Below are 20,469 nucleotides of genomic sequence, written 5' to 3'. Positions count from 1 at the left end.
CCAGTGGGGATGTGCCCGGCTACTCTACTTCACCTGGCTCCCACTTATGGCTACCCACAGCCCGGACCCACACCGGGACTGCTTCACCCTATGAGGTTCCGCCCGCTCCTTTTCTCTCCGGCTTCCCTGTTCTTCCAGCTCCCTTCTTTCTTTCTTTCTTTCTGCCCACTCAGCTCCACACTCTGCCCCTGGCTGTTTCTTCTCTCCGGTCCTGGACACAACTGCCTTCAGCACACACTTCCTTTCCCCCTAAGCTGCCGGCTCCTCCTCCCTCCTGTACAGTTTCTATGGGGACAGCATTAACCACTTCAGAGAAAACCTGTGCTTCCTTGTAAGGGGTCTGCCCACCCCTTACAGGCCTACCACCACAGCTGCCATTACCACCAGCCCTGGGGAATAATCAACTCAGCAGTGGCAGTTCCACCATCCTAACCGCGACCCGCAGGTGGTGTCACACCAATGACTTTAATCTCCCCTGTAAATACTCCCCATTAAAAAGCCCCCAGGGCACGGAATCGGGCAACGGCCACCAAAGTACGTTCCCCAGTTATACACCGCCCGGGACCAAGAACCCCATTCCTTGGGCGACACAGCGGTTTCCCAATGACCCACTGACTGTATCCCAATCCCGCATGCACTCACCTCAGACCTGCGCCCCTGGCAGCCTGTCCTGTCAGCGATCACAGTACATAGCAGCGAGGAACGGAGGCCAGAGGTGAGCACACGTGGGGAGGGGGGGGTGAGCGGCAGAGTGGGGAGCAGCACACCAGGATCAGTTTTGGTGCAATCACCGCTGCCGGCACCAGTACTCGCCCCATCCATCCCGGTGGGTGACAGGGGGAAAATGGAGCACACAGCATACGCTGTGAGCTCCACAAAGATGGCGCTGATCTCCTCCCTCTGCTGTGATCTGGACAGCCCAGGGGACGTGTTCAGATGACAGCAGACGCTGTTTCTGTGTTAAGTATAGGGGTCAGAGTCCGACTACGGTCTTCTATGCACAGGGGCTGCCATAAAGGAGGTGAGTAACTGTCATTACTCACAGCAAATCCAAGATGGCGGCCCCCAGTGCTTCAGTAACACTGGAATTAAATAAAAACTAAATAAACAGTGAGTTTTAAATTTTGTATTAAAAAGACTTGATTTCATAATCATTATTATTAATACAAAATAAGAACGCGACACCTTCCTTTAAAGTATAAAGGGTTATTAAATCTTATAAGAAAGTAAGATATTATTAGTAAATAGCATATCAGGTTTAACTTTTTCCTACATTTTAAAGCCCTAAAAAAAAGTGCTTGAAATGGTCTACGCGGTTTCCATGATTATTTGCACTATGTATTGCCGTTGATTAGAGAGGTCTAATGTGCGATAATCCTGATCTACCATCTAAGGAGACTTGTCACTGAGTAAATCACAGCAATGGATCACGTCTTGTGTCTTGCAGGGGGGGATATGAAGCGGCCGCCAAGCACTTTGCTGCTGAAGATTTACAAGTTGATGTTACGGGAAGGTCTTACATGATCACCGGAGCAAATAGCGGCATCGGCAAAGCAGCCGCTCTGGCCATTGCTAAAAAGGGTAAGCATCTGGCCACTGAGATAAAAGCAACCATGGAAGAGATACTAGAAGTTACCAGTATTAACATCACCCCACAAAACAAGCCGGGACCATGGCCCGTGCTATAAATAGGGCGCCTGGTCCCATTGACCGTGAGGGAAGGGTCTGCACCTGTGCTGTGACTATTGATTGGAGGTAATGAAAGACAATTGTGTTTTTGTATGGTCCCCTCCCTCCATTCCATTACTACACTTGAATGCAGAGGAGAGGCCGCACATGCAGAGCACTTTCTCCATCACAGACCCCAGGACATGAACCTGATACCCCATTCCTGAGACACTGCATACGGCAGACTGCAAACATGAAACCTCAGACACTGCAGACTTCCATCTTTTCCATAACCCTATGTATGTTTGTAAGGATGGTACCGATTCAAAGGAACATGTCTGCGGAACAAGACCGACCAGCTCGTCTGTAGCCATTTAGACGCTTAGGAGCCGGAGAACCGACATCATCTTTTAGTTTTGATGCATTTAAAAAGCCAATAATATAGATGTGTGCAGAGGTAGACATACACCTAAAGGGTGATTGTGCCGCCATATCATAAAGCGTTTATTGCTGTACTCATGAGTGTTTTTTTTTTTTTTTTATTACTTTTTTTCCTAGGCGGCATCATTCATCTGGTATGTAGAAATAAAGATCGAGCAGAAGAAGCACAAAAAGAGGTTATTGCAGGTAGTGGGAATCAGGTAAGAATGCAATAATAATAGCAAACACTATACAAAGTACAAACTGCGCTACATCCCTGACCGCGCTCTCTTCCTCTGATAACTGGATGTATTGGGTAATAACATGGCTGAAATCTATATTGGTGAATGAGCACTACAATGTTCGGGTGCTCGGGACTTGTAACCAGCAGTTGGGGCTCGGACAGGCTTGACTCGTTTACCGAGTATAATGGAAGTCAATGGGGAATGTGAAGCATTTTCCAAAAGATTTCCTGGAAAAATTCTGAGTTCCCCACTACCATCCATTATTCTCAGTATATGAGTCGAGCCTGTCCAAGCCCCAACTGCGGATTATGAGTAAAGAACACCCGAACATGGTAGTGCCCGCTCATCACTGATAAACGGATTTTTGTGTACTCACCGTAAAATCGTTTTCTCTTAGCCATCATTGGGGGACACAGGACCATGGGTGTTATGCTGCCTATCCATATGAGGATACTAAGTAGATGCAAAAAGCATTAGCTGCTCCTCTGCAGTATACACCCCCTTGCCGGGCCAGGCAACCTCAGTTTTAGTACACAAGCAGTAGGAGAAAAAAACAGTACAAACTCATCTCAACGGAGGAACATGAGAAAAAAAGAGTCATAACCAAATAAGGTACTGAGAGAACCAAGGCCCAACAGGGCAACAGGGTGGGTGCTGTGTCCCCCAATGATGGCTAAGAGAAAACGATTTTTCGGTGAGTACACAAAAATCCGTTTTTCTCTGACGCCTCATTGGGGACACAGGACCATGGGACGTCCTAAAGCAGTCCATGGGTGGGAAAAATGAAAGACAACACAACCCAAGGACTAGGAACCAGTCCCAGACAGCCTGGAGTGCCTACTGAGAGAGGTGCTCTACTGCCGTTTGCACAATTTTCCTACCCAGATTTGCCTCAGCTGAAACCTGGGTATGGACTCTGTAATGTTTTGAAAAAGTATGTAGGCTAGACCAGGTCGCAGCCTTACACACCTGTTCCACTGAAGCCTGATGCCGAATGGCCCACGAAGCGCCAACTGCTCGCGTGGAATGAGCCCGCAGCCCACTAGGAATGGGCTTGAGTTTCAAGCGGTAGACTTCCTGGATCGCAGAGCGAATCCAGCAAGCCAGAGTTGCCTTTGAAGCTGCCTGTCCCTTCTTAGGCCCCTCAGGAATGACGAACAAAGAGTCCATTTTCCTAAAGGGGGCTGTCCTGGATATGTAATATCTGAGAGCTCTGACAAGGTCTAACGAATGCAGAGACCTTTCCACCCTATGCACTGGGTGTGGACAAAAGGAAGGCAGAACAATGTCCTCGTTCAAATGAAACGGGGTAGGAACCTTTGGAAGAAAATCCGGAAGGGGCACAGAACCACCTTGTCCTGGTGAAAGATCAGAAAAGGCTCGCGGCAAGAGAGTGCTGCCAGCTCCGAAACCCGTCTGATGGACATAATTGGCCACCAGGAATGTTACCTTCCAGGACAGAAGAGCAAGGGAGGATTCCTTGAGAGGTTCAAAGGGAGACCTCTGGAGACCGTCCAGAACGAGATTGCGGTCCCATGGGTCCAGCGGCCGTTTGTACAGGGGAACTAGATGGGAAACGCCCTGGAGGAAGGTGTTGACTTGCGGTTTTTGAGCCAGGCGGCATTGGTAGAAGATTGAGAGCGCTGAGACCTGCCCTTTAAGGGAACTGAGAGCCAACCCCGCTTGCAAGCCAGACTACAGAAAGTCGAGAATTTTGGGGATGGCCAGAGGCATAGGCTGGACGTTAGTTTCCCTGCACCATGAAAAGAAGATTTTCCACGTACGGTGGTAAATGCGGGATGAAGCAGGCTTTCGGGCGCTGATCATGGTGGAGATAACCGCGGGGGAGAATCCCGCTCTTGTTAATACCCAGGTCTCAATGGCTATGCCGTCAGCTTCAGGGCTCTGGAGTTCTGATGGGAAATGGGCCCTTGGGTCACCAAGTCTGGGATGTCTGGAAGGCGCCACGGTACGTCTGCGAGCATTTGTACTAATTCGGCGTACCAGGCGCGCCTGGGCCAGTCCGGTGCTATCAGTATCACCGGAACTCCCTCTGCCTTGATCTTCCTGATTAACCGCGGCAGCAGGGGTAGAGGTGGAAATATGTAAGGCAGGCGGAAGTGGTGCCAGGAGCAGACTAGAGCATCCGCGCCGATGGACTGCGGGTCGCGTGACCTGGCTATGAACGCGGGTACCTTTGCGTTCAACCTTGAGGCCATTAGATCCACGTCTAGTGTGCCCCAGCGAGTGCAGATGTGTAGAAACACTTCTGGGTGGAGAGACCATTCTCCGGCGGCCAGGCCTTGGCGACTTAGAAAGTCTGCTGCCCAGTTCTCTACCCCCAGTATGTGTACCGCTGATATCACTGACCCAGTCGATTCGGCCCAGCTGAGGATCTTGTGGGCCTCGAGATAAGCCACTTTGCTGCGGGTGCCCCCCTGCCGATTGATAAAGGCTACAGCTGTCGCATTGTCCGATTGGACTCGAATCTGACGACCCGCTAGCAGAGGGCAGAACGCCCTGAGCGCGAGGAAGATCGCACGGATTTCCAGGATGTTTATGGGTAGGGAAGACTCCTGGGGCGTCCAACGTCCTTGAGCAGTGTGGTGCCGGTACACTGCTCCCCAGCCTAGGAGGCTGGCGTCCGTGGTCAGGACCAGCCAGTTCACTGGGAGAAAAGATCTCCCCTTCGATAGGGATGAGGACCGAAGCCACCAGAGGAGTGCATACCTGACTGAAGGCGTCAGGTGAAGATGTTTGTCCAGGGAGAAGGGGCTCTTGTCCCAGGCAGCTAGCTGCAGTGGGCGGAGGTGCAGTTGAGCAAAAGGTACTGCCTCCATAGCCGCCACCATCCTGCCGAGCACCTTCATGCTGAATCGAATGGAGCGAGACTGAGGACGTAGAAGGCAGCGTACCGCTCGTCGAACAGCGATCGCTTTGTCCTGAGGGAGATAGATCAAGCCTCGACGGGTATCCAGGGACATACCCAGGAAGGTGATGGATCGTGCTGGGACCGGGGATGATTTGTCTAGATTCAGTAGCCACCCTAAGCAGGATAGGCTGTCCACGGTGATCTGTACGCTGGTTGAGCAGTCGCGGAAGGAGGGGGCCTTGATGAGGAGGTCGTCCAAGTAAGGGAGAACGACTACTCCCCTGGCGTGAAGGACGCTCATGGCGGCCGCCATGACCTTGGTGAAGACCCTTGGTGCGGTGGCAAGGCCGAAGGGTAGGGCTACGAATTGAAAATGGGAGTCCTGAACTGGGAAGCGGAGGAACTTTTGGTGATCTGGGGCGATGGGTATGTGCAGGTACGCGTCCTTGATATCTATGGAGGCGAGGAATTCCCCTTCGACCATGGATGCAATAATGGACCTTAGAGACTCCATTCTGAATCTCCGTACGTGCACATGTTTGTTCAGGTGTTTGAGGTCCAGGATGGGTCGAACTGACCCATCCTTTTTGGGGACCACAAAGAGGTTGGAATAAAAACCCCTGAACTACTCGTCATCCGGGACGGCTATTATCACTCCTGCTGTTTGGAGTGAGTGGATTGCTGAGAAAAAGGCCTCGCGTCGTTTTAAAGTCTTTGGGGGGTTTGAGAGAAGGAACCGACTCGGGGGTCGGGTCCGATATTCTATGTGGTAACCGGAAGACACAAGGTCTCGAACCCATTTGTCGTCTGAGGCGGCAGCCCAGATGTGTTGAAAGAGCCGCAGTCGACCTCCTACAATGAGTGTGTCTGCCGGGGCGCCAAAGGAGTCACGAGGGGGGAAAACGTCGTGGCCAAGTCTCCCTAGTCCTGGACTGTTTCGGTCTAGGCTGCCATGACGAAGTGGGTTTCGGGGAGAGCTGAGAAGGTCGGTCCCTGCGTAGTCCGCGGCTAGTGGCCGGGACAGCGCGGGATGTCGACCAACCAAATGAGTTCCGAAAGGAGTGGAACGAGGACTGTGAACGTCTGGTGAAGGTCGTCCTGGGCTTCAGCTGGGGAAGGGAGGTACTTTTTCCTCCCGTGGCGTCAGAAATGAGCTTGTCCAGACGTTCGCCAAACAATCGGTCTGTAAAAAAGGGAAGGCCCGTGAGAGACTTCTTGGAGGCAGAGTCCGCTCGCCATTATCGGAGCCAGAGAGCTCTACGGATGGCTATGGTATTTGAGGCTCTAAAACTGCGCAGGTAGCAGCATCAATGGAGGCCTGCATGAGGTACTCCGCCGCAGCGGCAATTTGAGCTGTTACCTCTGTGATGGTATGAGGGAGCTGGGATTCCTCAAGCGAAGTGTTAAGGGATTCTGCCCAGACAGAGATCGCCTTTGCGACCCACACAGAGGCAAAGGAGGGCGAGAGGGAGGAACCCGCAGCCTCAAAGGCAGAGCGGGCGAGGTGCTCCACCTGTCTGTCTGTCGGGTCCTTGATGGAGGAACCATCGGGTAAAGACAGGAGCGTTTTTGTGGCAAGGCGGGAGACCAGGGGGGGGGTCGACCGAGGGCGGATCAGCCCAGCCCTTAGGGGCAGGTGAGGCAAAAGGGTACCGGGACTCCATGAGTTTACGGTTACCGAAGCGCCTGTCAGGCTTCTCCCTTTGCTTTGTGAGGATATCCTGAAACTCTGGGTGATCAGCGAAAACCTTTTGGGGTTTCCTTGCCCTCTTAAAGGAGACCACATGGTCAGTGGTAGTGGATGGGGGATCCTCCACATGCAGAGTTTGGTTGATTGCTGCTATAAGGGAGTCTATTGCAGTTTGATCATCTGGGGAGGGTGAAACCAAGGAATCATCCTGGTACAAACAGCATTCTCCCTCCTCCAGCTCTTCAGAAGCCGTGGAGCGTGTGGGAGAGCCTGCCCTGTGTGCTCCCGAGGGAGAGCCATGGGGGCCATGAGAGAGTGCTGGAGACACCCGGCCGTGTGCTCTTTTTCTGATCCCTGCAACCGGTGAAGCATGGGCCCGGATTACCTCAGAAGAATCCTCCATAGGGGTATCCTCAGGCTGCGTTCCGTCCAGGGGCCCAGAAGGGTGTGGCGGACGACATTGCATAGCCAGCACCAGGTTCTGTGACAGTTTTTCCATGGATTGGGACAGAAACTGTGCCCATTCCGGTGGGCTGGGAGCCCTAGGCTCTGGGCTGACGGTTGCGGCGGTGGTGGCAGGGGGGTCTTGGGGGGCTATAGGGGCACAGGACTCAGAGAGAAGAGGTGTGTTTACGTGGTAGCTCAGCGTGGCAGGCAGTGCAGGCTGAATAATAGACTATGTGAGCCTTAGCCCTCTTAGTACCCTTAGAGTTCTGCATGTTCCTAATAGAAGTATGCCAGGAGGGGGAGCAATGATATGCAGAGCTACAAGTGAATCAGTGGGAAGCAAGGATTGTATTTGCTTCAGTGTACCTCACCAGAATCAGCCGATGGCCCTGCGTCCTCAGGAAGGAGTCTCTGTGGAGATCTTTGCGCGTTTTCCGGGGGGGGGGGAGGCGGGGCTTATCGCGGCCCGTGGGGGGGCAGGGCTTAGCGCTAAAAGAGCGCCAAGAAGAACTCAGTGTGCCCCCTTGCTGTCGGTAGTAAAAAACGGCGGGAAGGGAGCTTCTGTGACAGTTTTTCTCCCCCTCCCTCCAGTCAGCACACAGCTACCAGTAGATTATCTCTGCAGGAGTCCCTGCAATCAGCAAGGGACTCCCCCCTCCTCCAGCCAGCACGCAGCTAGAGGGAATAAACACTGTGATTTCATGAGCCCTGGGAGCCCTCCCCCCGCCACCATTAGATTATCTCTGCAGGATTTCCTGCAATCAGCAAGGGACTTTCCCCTCCTCCAGCCAGCACACAGCTATGGTGGGAATAAAGACTGTAAATTCAGCAGTCCTGGGAGCCTTCCCTGCACAGTCTTTCTCCCTTTTGTTTGGGAAACCAGTCAGGGGGGATCTTACCTTAACACTGCCTCAGTCCAGGCAGTGGAAATAGCAGAGTCAGCTTGCTGTGTCCGGCCACACAGGTGCAATGTATCAACTCAGAGCCTGCAAAGAGGGGCTGAGGAATTGCACCTCTGCCCTGGGCTTTGGAAAATCGGTGTCTGTGGGACCCGTCGTCCAGTAAAAGGCAGCCCAGGATCCAGCGTCGCAGGAGGGGGTACGTGGAGGCAACACTCCGCGTTCCCGCCCGTTGATGGTATTGGGAGATTGGTCCCTAAGGGAAACCGTCGCCCTCAAAAAATAACAAAACCTTGAAAGGATGTGCCTCCTACAGACACTAAACTAAAACTGAGGTTGCCTGGCCCGGCCAGGGGGTGTATACTGCAGAAGAGGAGCTAATGCTTTTTGCCTCTACTTAGTGGCCTCCTATGGATAGGCAGCATAATACCCATGGTCCTGTGTCCCCCAATGAGGCGTCAGAGAAAGTAATATTTTACATGAACCTGGGGAATCTAGGAAAAGTTTCTCCTCTTTTTACAAATGACCTCATTCCTACTATAAGGCTATGCTCCCATGGCACTATGTACCCGTGGATATATCCACAGGTACAGCTGCAGGTGTCCCGCAGCTGATCCCCGGAATCCGCAGCTATCTATTGTTGCAGGATTCCAGCGAAATAGCTGCAGTAAATCTGTGGACATTTGTACGACTTACCTGCGAAGTCCTGGCCTCAATCTCCATAGTGGAGGCCAGGATTTCCACAGGTAATTCCGCAGGAATAATTGACATGCAATTATGTGCGGCTGCGGGACATCCACAGCATATTCCACAGCTGCACATACCGCAGCATGGACACAGACACTCCCCTTATCCCATAGGGTAACATGGGGAGTGTCTGTACTTGCTAAAATCTGCGGATTTATCTAGAAAATCCAGATAAATCCACAGGTTTTCTGCAACAAAATCCGCGGTTAGAGTCCCGTGGGCACATAGCCTAAGGCCTCCTTCACACGTCAGTGATTCCGGTACGTATGACGTCCATTTTCATATATACCGGAGACACAGATGTGTGCACAGACCCATTGATTTTAATGGGTCTGCTTAGGTCAGTGTTTTCACAAGGACTGTGTGTCCGTATGGAGCACACATGGGTCCGTCTGCTCCACACGACATGTCTATTTTTTCTCCGGCAGCACTGATGTCACACGGCCCGCACCCTGACGTGATCCATGTGACATCAGTGTGACACGTACCGGAGAAAACGCGTTTCTTTGAAAAAAAAGATTTCCTATACTCACCTATCTCCAGCGCTGCTGTTTTCGGCGCTGCTGTCACTTGCTTCCAGGCCCACTCATCATGCCTATGAATATTCACTGCACCGTGCACCTGGAAGCGCTGGAGACAGCAGCATTGGGGACAGGTGAGTAAAAAGTTCCTGCTCACCGTGTGCGATCACGGATAGCACACTGTGAACAATAGTGCTCCAAAGTGAAGGCACATGGATGGGCCATACGCAACTTCAACACGCCCGTGCAAAACACAAATATTTTTCACGGACATGTGAAAGGGGCCTAAAACCGATATTTGTTGCTGCTATAATTCAGAGTACCCCTTACTCGTTCCAATAAATCCTTCTTTGGAAAGACTATTACAGGGGTTGTCCCGGGATTACTCTATATAAGATCTGCAGATTCCTGCTCCAGCAGGGGCTGGATGTAAGAAATGCACTGAGCGGAGTGCCGCAGATCCATGCAATGCTCAGTAGTCATTGCCAAGTACTGCAGCCTAATTTGCATTTACTGCGAGTTTGGTGGAGATGCCGGGTGTCAGTCCCCTACTAATTTTATAACGATGACCTATCATATAGCCCTGGACAACCCCTTTAAAGCACCACTCCTGCGTTTTTTTTTTCCCAGTGCTGAAGTGGCTCTTTAACCCCTTCACGACCATGGACGGATATATCCGTCATGGAGCGTATTCCGTTAAGCCCCGCCCCCTGCCGCGGGCAGGCGGCGTGGATCGGCAGACATATCAGCTGTTTACAACAGCTGACATGTGCGCCTACATGTTACGAGTGGAATCGCATTCCACCCGTAACATTAACCCCTTACATCTAGCTGCCAAAGTCTGGCAGGGAGATGTATATATGCGCGGTGAAGATTTTCACTTACCGCCACGCCCACCGGAAGTGACGTGAGTGATCACGTGACTTTCGGTGGTTGCCATCATAGCACAGGGTCATGTGATGACGCCTGCAGCTATGACGTTTTACTTTCGTTTTCCCTCAGCCCGGAGCAGAGGGAAACAGGAAGTGACTGTATCTGCTGTTTACAGCTGTATAGCTGTGATCAGCAGATAGATCAGAGCGATCGGATTGCTGATCGCTATAGCCCCCTAGGGGGACTAGTAAAAAAAAAAAAAAAAAAAAAAAAATTAAAAAAAAAGTTTTAAAAAATAAAAAACCTAAAAGTTCAAATCACCCCCCTTTCCCCCCCATTGAAAATTAAAGGGTTAAAAAATAAATAAATATACACATTTGGTATCGCCGCGTTCAGAAATGCCCGATCTATCAAAATATAAAATCAATTAATCTGATTGGAATTTTTTTTGCCACTACGCCGTTTACCAAACGCCAAAATTACGTTTTTTGGTCGCCGCAAGTTTTACGCAAAATGCAATAACAGGCGATCAAAACGTAGCATCTGCGCAAAAATGGTTCCATTTAGAAACGTCAGCTCAAGACGCAAAAAATAAGCCATCACTGAGTCATAGATCCCAAAAAATGAGAACTCTACGGGTTTCGGAAAATGGCGCAAAACGTACGCCACTTTTATTGGACAAGCTTGTGAATTTTTTTTAACCCCTTAGATACAAGTAAACCTATACATGGTTGGTGTCTACAAACTCGCACCGACCTCAGACATCACACCCACACATTAGTTTTACCATATAGTGAACACTGTGAGTTAAACATCCCAAAAACTATTGTGCCATCACACTTTTTTTGCAGTTTTTCCACACTTGGAATTTTATTGCTGTTTTCCAGTACACTATATGGTAAAACTTATGGTTTCATTTAAAAGTACAACTTGTCCCTCAAAAAACAAGACCTCATATGGCAAGATTGACGGAAAAATAAAAAAGTTACGGCTCTCGGAAGAAAGGGAGCAAAAAACAAAAACGGAAAGTGCCCCAGGGCTGAAGGGGTTAAAGGGAACCTGTCAGATCCAATATGCACCCAGAACCACGAACAGAACCCTGCCTAACCGTCCCTGTATACACTAGCATAGATAAAGAGATCTTTAGAAAAAATATTTCTAAAAATCTCATATCATATGCTAATGAGCGCAGGGACTAGTCCCCTGGGCGTTAGTTCCCCTGGCTAGTCGCCCCCATTAGCATTCTAGTACTCCCCTGTGGGTGTGCTAACATGCTAATGAATGTGCAGCATTACGGGATGATCTCACTCACCTCTCGTCCGAGGGGGGATTTCGGCTCAGTGCGCATGACCCCAGAGTTTGGGTCATGCACAGTACTTCAGTTTGAAGCCAGGACGCGTACACCCGGCTTCATAGTGCGCATGACCCAAACTCCAGGGTCATGCGTACTGAACCGAAATCTCCCGTTGGACGCGATGGTGACCGAGAGGGGAGTGAGGTCATTCTGTGTTAACTAAGAACCTGTTAGTGAGCTCCCTTAATGGTTTAACAAAGTTTGTAAATCTTATTATTTTTTTTCCCTCACCCTATGACGGCACCACGATATAAGGGTGCCATCATGGGTTCCGAAAAAACACACTACCGGTAAGTAATTATGTATTTTTCCCTCACCCTATGACTGTACCCTTATATCGTGGTGCCGTCATGGGTTCGGAAAAAACACATTACCAGTAAGTAATTCCGTATTTTTTTTTCTTGAAACGCTCCTCTCAGCTGACTTATGACCACATCAAAAGTTTAATGTGCGAGAACTAAAGCCTGCAAAAGCCAAATGGTGCAAGACTTTTAATTGAACCCAAATGCGAAAATTATTTGTAGCCCCAAATACATTTAAGTTTACCGTATTTTTCGGACCATAAGACGCACTTTTTTCCCCCCAAATGTTGGGGGAAAGTTGGGGGTGCGTCTTATGGTCTGACTGTGGCTGCGGGGAATGAGGGTGCTGCGGTGGAGCGGGTCATCGGGGGCACGAGCAGGCTACTATAGCAGCCTGCCGTGACCACGTGTGCCCGCTCATTACATATGCACGCCCATCCTCCCGCCCATTTCTCAGCGCAGAAGCCGGCGCTGACAGGTGGGCGGGAGGACGAGCGGGGACGCGCGCATAGTAAAGAGCCGGTCCACATGATCACCCCTGGCAATTACAGCCTGGAGTGATCATGTGCGGCTGTATTCACTGCCCCCCGCACATCATTATCAGCGTGGGGTGCAGTGAATCAGTACACTCACCCGTCCCCGTGTGTGGAGCCGTTCCCCCGCAGCACGCGATGTCTTCCTGTCTGTGCCGGTCAGCTGATCTGTGCTGATCAGCTGATCGGCACAGACAGGAAGACATCGCGTGCTGCAGGGGAACGGCTCCACACACGCAGGTCAGCGGCGCAGAGAGGAAGATGATCGGTGCTGGAGGGAGTGAGGAAAAGGTGAGTATAAACGTTTGGGTTTTTTTCTCTGTGCTATAGGATACAGGCCATATACCAGGATGGTATATGAGCACGATGGGGGCATATACAGTTAGGTCCAGAAATATTTGGACAGTGACAATTTTCGGGAGTTGGGCTCTGCATGCCACCACATTGGGTTTGAAATGAAACCTCTACAACAGAATTCAAGTGCAGATTGTAACGTTTAATTTGAAGGTTTGAACAAAAATATCTGATAGAAATTGTAGGACTTGTCACATTTCTTTACAAACACTCCACATTTTAGGAGGTCAAAAGTAATTGGACAAATAAACCAAACCCAGAAAAAAAAATTTTATTTTCAATATTTTGTTGCGAATCCTTTGGAGGCAATTACTGCCTTAAGTCTGGAACCCATGGACATCACCAAACGCTGGGTTTCCTCCTTCTTAATGCTTTGCCAGGCCTTTACAGCCGCAGCCTTCAGGTCTTGCTTGTTTGTGGGTCTTTCCGTCTTAAGTCTGGATTTGAGCAAGTGAAATGCATGCTCAATTGGGTTAAGATCTGGCGATTGACTTGGCCATTGCAGAATGTTCCACTTTTTTGCACTCATGAACTCCTGGGTAGCTTTGCTGTATGCTTGGGGTCATTGTCCATCTGTACTATGAAGCGCCGTCCGATCAACTTTGCGGCATTTGGCTGAATCTGGGCTGAAAGTATATCCCGGTACACTTCAGAATTCATCCGGCTACTCTTGTCTGCTGTTATGTCATCACTAAACACAAGTGACCCAGTGCCATTGAAAGCCATGCATGCCCATGCCATTACGTTGCCTCCACCATGTTCTACAGAGGATGTGGTGTGCCTTGGATCATGTGCCGTTCCCTTTCTTCTCCAAACTTTTTTCTTCCCATCATTCTGGTACAGGTTGATCTTGGTCTCATCTGTCCATAGAATACTTTTCCAGAACTGAGCTGGCTTCATGAGGTGTTTTTCAGCAAATTTAACTCTGGCCTGTCTATTTTTGGAATTGATGAATGGTTTGCATCTAGATGTGAACCCTTTGTATTTACTTTCATGGAGTCTTCTCTTTACTATTGACTTAGAGACAGATACACCTACTTCACTGAGAGTGTTCTGGACTTCAGTTGATGTTGTGAACGGGTTCTTCTTCACCAAAGAAAGTATGCGGCGATCATCCACCACTGTTGTCATCCGTGGATGCCCAGGCCTTTTTGAGTTCCCAAGCTCACCAGTCAATTCCTTTTTTCTCAGAATGTACCCGACTGTTGATTTTGCTACTCCAAGCATGTCTGCTATCTCTCTGATGGATTTTTTCTTTTTTTTTCAGCCTCAGGATGTTCTGCTTCACCTCAATTGAGAGTTCCTTAGACCGCATGTTGTCTGGTCACAGCAACAGCTTCCAAATGCAAAACCACACACCTGTAATCAACCCCAGACCTTTTAACTACTTCATTGATTACAGGTTAATGAGGGAGACGCCTTCAGAGTTAATTGCAGCCCTTAGAGTCCCTTGTCCAATTACTTTTGGTCCCTTGAAAAAGAGGAGGCTATGCATTACAGAGCTATGATTCCTAAACCCTTTCTCCGATTTGGATGTGAAAACTCTCATATTGCAGCTGGGAGTGTGCACTTTCAGCCCATATTATATATATAGAATTGTATTTCTGAACATGTTTTTGTAAACGGCTAAAATAAAACTTGTGTCACTGTCCAAATATTTCTGGACCTAACTGTAGCAGGATGGGAGTATATGAGCAGGAGGGATGGGGGGTATATGAACAGGATGGGGGTATATGAACAGGATGGAAGTATATGAACAGGATGGGGGTATATGAACAGGATGGAAGTATATGAACAGGATGGATGGGGGGTATATGAACAGGATGGGGGTATATGAACAGGATGGGGGTATATGAACAGGATGGGGGTATATGAACAGGATGGGGGTATATGAACAGGATGGGGGTATATGAACAGGATGGGGGTATATGAACAGGATGGGGGTATATGAACAGGATGGGGGTATATGAACAGGATGGGGGTATATGAACAGGATGGAGGTATATGAACAGGATGGGAGTATATGAGCAGGATGGATGGGGAGTATTTGAACAGGATGGGGGTATATAAACAGGATGGGAGTATATGAGCAGGATGGATGGGGAGTATTTGAACAGGATGGGGGTATATGAACAGGATGGAAGTATATGAACAGGATGGGGGTATATGAACAGGATGGATGGGGGGTATATGAACAGGATGGAAGTATATGAACAGGATGGATGGGGGGGTATATGAACAGGATGGGGGGTATATGAACAGGATGGGGGGTATATGAACAGGATGGGGGGTATATGAACAGGATGGGGGGTATATGAACAGGATGGGGGGTATATGAACAGGATGGGGGGTATATGAACAGGATGGGGGGTATATGAACAGGATGGGGGTATATGAACAGGATGGGGGTATATGAACAGGATGGGGGTATATAAACAGGATGGGAGTATATGAGCAGGATGGATGGGGAGTATTTGAACAGGATGGGGGTATATGAACAGGATGGAAGTATATGAACAGGATGGGGGTATATGAACAGGATGGATGGGGGGTATATGAACAGGATGGAAGTATATGAACAGGATGGATGGGGGGGTATATGAACAGGATGGGGGGTATATGAACAGGATGGGGGGTATATGAACAGGATGGGGGGTATATGAACAGGATGGGGGGTATATGAACAGGATGGGGGGTATATGAACAGGATGGGGGTATATGAACAGGATGGGGGTATATGAACAGGATGGGGGTATATGAACAGGATGGGAGTATATGAGCAGGATGGATGGGGGGTATATGAACAGGATGGGGGTATATGAACAGGATGGGGGTATATGAATAGGATGGGGGTATATGAACAGGATGGGAGTATATGAGCAGGACAGATGGGGGGTATATGAACCGGATGGGGGGTATATGAACCGGATGGGGGGTATATGAACAGGATGGGGGCTATATGAACAGGATGGATGGGGGCTATATGAACAGGATGAGGGTATATGAACAAGATGGGGGTATATGAACAGGATGGGGGTATATGAACAGGATGGGGGTATATGAATAGGATGGGGGAATATGAGCAGGATGCTGGTATATAAGCAGGATGGGGGTTTATAGCAGGATCATATACAAGGCAGGAGGATCATTACCAGGATGGGGTACCTTAGTAGAGAATTTGGGGACATTACCCCCATAACAGTGTCAGCAGCAGATCCTCGCCCCATAACAGTGTGTCATGACCACATTTTTTTGCTTAAAGTTTTATTTTCCTATTTTCCTCCTCTAAAACCAGGGTGCGTCTTATAGTCCGGTGCGTCTTATAGTCCGAAAAATACGGTAATTAAAAAAAACAAAAAAACTTCCTTAAAGTGAACCTGTCTGAAAAGCTAGTAGCATAGATATAGGGATCTTTAGAAAAAATATTTCTAAAGATCCTTTATGATATGCAAATGAGTGAAGGGACTAGTCACAAGGGCGTTTGTTCCTGCACTTATTTCTCCCTCTTAGCTGCTCATTCCGCCCTCTTAGCATGTTAGCACGCCCATTGGGTTATGCTAACGTGCTGTTCAATGCCCACAGCCCAGTGTCCTCAGCAGTGACGCCCGTACCTGTGTCCGTTGTCACCACTTCAGACGTTGGGTCTAGGGTCAGTGCGCATGATCAGAAATCCTGGCACTTCTGGTTATGTGCACTAGACCTCCCTGAAGCCAGAACACGTACACGCGGCTTCATACTGAGCATGACTGGAAGTGCCGGGACGTCTGATCATGCACACTGACCCTAGACCTGGTGTCAGAGGCGGTGACAACGGACACAGATACGTGTGTCACCGCTGATGACTCTAAGCAATGGGGAATGAATAGCATTAGCACGCCCTTGTGGGCGTACTAACATGCTAAGAGGGCGGGCAAGTCAAGGGAACTAACGGCCTTGTGACTAGTCCCTGTGCTCATTTGCATATACTAAAGGATCTTTAGAAATACTTTTTCTAAAGATCTCTCTATCTAGGCTACTAAATACATGGACAGTTAGGCAGGCATTAGCAATATACACCCATAACTGCTCGTTGTTCTGGGTGCATATTACACCTGACAAGTTCCCTTTAAGGCTAGGGCTATTTAGATTGTAAATGTGGCGCCCTGGACTAGCCAGGTTGTCACAGGGACTACAACACGACACCCCCACCCCGAGATAGGCACATCAGTCAGACACAAAATCCTTGTTGCCCCCTCCAGGGGCTGATGTCCACACCAGGTGGGGTGGAGCCAGGCGATTGGCCCCACCCACTGAGGAGTTCACAGTCCTGGAGGCGGGAAAGGAAGTCAGTTAAGCTCGGGCAGAGCTCGAGTTCAGTTTAGGGAAGTGAAGGAGTAAGGAGTGAAGTGGTAGTAGAGGAGCAAACTGACTGTGTCCGGGTACGTGGCCCGGGCACTGAGAGCAAGGTTGGCAGACGGTGGTGGCCGTCTGCAGGAGAGGCAGATCAACGCGGAACCGTAGGACCGGGGACGGGCGGTGGCCCGCCGGTATCGAACCGGGAAGCGAAGTGAAGCCAGCACAAACCGGCAGGGGCTGCGGACCCCGACCAGGCTTGGAGTCGCCGTTAAACAGGTCAAATCTGTTAGTGACCGGAACCCCAGGGGTTTCCTAACAGCCAAGATCCGATTGAAGGCAACCGTCCAACCAGCAAAAGGGAAATACAGCTACCGCCACAGCTAGAGTTCCCAGGGCCAGAGCCTGCGGGCAAAAGGGCTCCTCCGGCACATAAACACGCTGGGGAGCGGGTCACCGGTGGGAAGCCATGGGGACCGAACATACACACAGGTGCAGGGAAAGGCAGCCACCACCAACCGTCCGGGAGAAACCACAGCAGCCGGCTGCGGGACCCGTCCATACAGCCGTTTGGTTTACCAGAGACTTTGCATCCATTTGTGGCTGAGTGAGTACTACCGTGCCATCCGACACCGCGCTGCGCAGTCCAAGCGACCCTGCACCTTGCCAACCCTGCCTCCCCGCCACCTCACCGGGCCCCGGGACCACCAACCCCCTACCCACGGAGGGGAGAGAAACATCCCAGCTGCTCCCTACCATCGCTCCCGGGATCCCCGTCAATAGCAGCGGTGGTGCCCAACCTCACCACAACCCGTGGGTGGCGTCACGGACCAAATCCCCAAACCGAACTACCCCCCTTTCACTCACGGGCGAGGAGCGCCGCTCGAGTCCCTGAATCCGGCCCACCGCTCGAGCCACCGAGCGGCAGCAGCAGCAGCGCCGGACCCGAGCGTGGTGAGCGCAGCGCCCTCCCCGCCCGCGACATAAGCCTGCAAGGGCAGGGCCCTCTTCCCTCTGTGCTAGTCTGTCTATTGTAACTTGTATATGTATTCTGTATGTAACCCCCTTCTCATGTACAGCACCATGGAATCAATGGTGCTCTATAAATAAATAATAATAATAATTCAGCAACCTCTGTAGCATTTGGACGTCAGTATGTTTTGTAGATGCAGGGCTATACACAATGTGATTTGAAACTACTGTTGCAAAAATCCAGTTATGCAGTTGTTTTTTCTTATTAAAACCATAAGTAACCTCAGTACAATGCATGTTGACTTCCACATTGTGGAGACACGGGGGTCAGTGGGTGCTCTCGTCCACTGAACCGGCCGCCTTTATAAAGACAGCGTGGCTCAGGGCTCATCCCAACTGAACGCACGACCTCCTTAACCGTGGGCGGAACACTACTCAGACAACACAAGGTGAGGGAATCACAATATTAAGACTTTATTGGATCCCCAAAATATTAACGGCACATAACCAGCAAAACACACAAATGTAACAGGCAACAGAGTCTCACCCTTCCGCTGCCTCACCAGGGATTTAGAATGTCCATGCCTCAGAGCTTCCAGGGCTACTTACTCCAATCCAGCAGCACCCCGCTTTTGGCGGGCACCCACCGAGACTGGAATAACGCCAGATTTAGGAAGCTGTGTGAGGTCTGCAAAGTCTGTAGCATCCATTTACTGCTTCGGTCGTATCTCCTCTCTGGTCCTTGTCCCATGGCTGAGCTGGTGGGGTTGGACATGGCAGCGTCCGAAACCTGAATGCCTCCCCTATGGCCTGCTGGGTATGCTTATGTGCCTCCCTGGTTGTTGAGCCCTGGACAGAGTCCGCGAACACCAGTCCTCTGCAGCTCTCCTGGGTAAACCAGGCTGAATAGTATCCCACCGCTGCCACCAATTGTGGAGACACTGGGCTCAGTGGGTGCTCTTGTCCGCTGTCCCAGCCGCCTTTAGAAAGACAGCGTGGCTCAGGGCTCATCCCAACTGAACGCACGACCTCCTTAACCGTGGGTGGAACACTACTCAGACAACACAGGGTGAGGGAATCACAATATTAAGACTTTTTTGGATCCCCAAAATATTAACGGCACATAACACATAACCAGCAAAACACACAAATGTAACAGGCAACAGAGTCTCACCCTTCCGCTGGCTCACCAGGGATTTAGAATGTCCATGCCTCAGAGGTTCCAGGGCTATTTACTCCAATCCAGCAGCACCCCGCTTTTGGCGGGCACCCACCGAGACTGGAATAACACCAGATTTAGGAAGCTAGCTGAGGTCTGCAAAGTTTGTAGCCAGGTGACTGGATTGTTCCAACCTGGGTTTCCTCCTTAAGTAGTCTCTGGTTTGATGATATAATCCTGGCAGCCTGAGTCGAAATCCCTAGACTGTGGATATGGTCTCCAATCGGAACCGGAGTCCCTAGATTGAAGCCACAAGGTATCCTGATCCTCTAGCCAGCTCCTAAGAGCTTAGACTGGATCATGCACGTCCATCAACCACTGGTGACTTAAAGAAATCCCTTTTATAGCCATAACCTTCCCTTAGGATAAACTGTGCCCTTATCGGATTGGTTGTACAAGATTGCTTCACTTATTGGATGAATGTCAAGCTGCATGGATAATGTTCATTTAAATGATGTGGATAGAAAGACTGAGGATATCTACATGGAGTCTGCAAGTCACAGACTAGACAATGGCTACTGAGGTAATTTACATTAGATTAGCAATACACAACTACATTACAATGAATGCTCTGAAGGGTCTGGTCCCAAACAATAGTTTAGCAAACATGAGTTAACACACAGAAGAACAATACGTCTGGCTGAATTTTAAGAAACTTTAACCCATGCAAGGCATTGGGTGTCCATGTCGTCACACACAAATCAGCAGTTTTTATTTGGTATCTCTTGGGTGTAAATTCTGAATAGCTCCCAATATTAGTCATATGACTTCACTTCAACAATTCTATACAAATTGCACTCGCAGACACAGTGTAGACCTCCATAGTAGGTATTCCTCCTATTCAGCACCTGACACTTAAGGCTCCGTTACACGCAACGACATCACTAACGAGATGTCGTTGGGGTCACTGAATTTGTGACGCACATTTGGCCTCGTTAGCGACATTGTTGCGTGTTACACGTACGAGCGACCGCTAACTATCAAAAATACTCACCTAATCGTTGATCGTTGACACGTCGTT

The 20,469-nt window shown here is 49.9% G+C and overlaps 1 protein-coding gene across 1 annotated transcript in view; it reads left to right on the top strand.

Moving 5' to 3' along the window:
• Nucleotides 1–20,469, top strand: part of DHRS12 (dehydrogenase/reductase 12) — an 85,047-nt gene that overhangs the window by 27,311 nt on the left and 37,267 nt on the right. Inside the window, exons 2-3 of the mRNA XM_075337298.1 lie at nucleotides 1,448–1,581; nucleotides 2,227–2,309. Of these exons, the coding sequence (XP_075193413.1) occupies nucleotides 1,448–1,581; nucleotides 2,227–2,309 (217 nt within the window). The remainder of the gene's footprint in view (nucleotides 1–1,447; nucleotides 1,582–2,226; nucleotides 2,310–20,469) is intronic.

The sequence above is a fragment of the Anomaloglossus baeobatrachus genome, chromosome 2 (assembly GCF_048569485.1).
Source record: "Anomaloglossus baeobatrachus isolate aAnoBae1 chromosome 2, aAnoBae1.hap1, whole genome shotgun sequence".
NCBI lineage: Eukaryota > Metazoa > Chordata > Amphibia > Anura > Aromobatidae > Anomaloglossus > Anomaloglossus baeobatrachus.
This window is presented reverse-complemented; position numbering and strand designations above follow the sequence as displayed.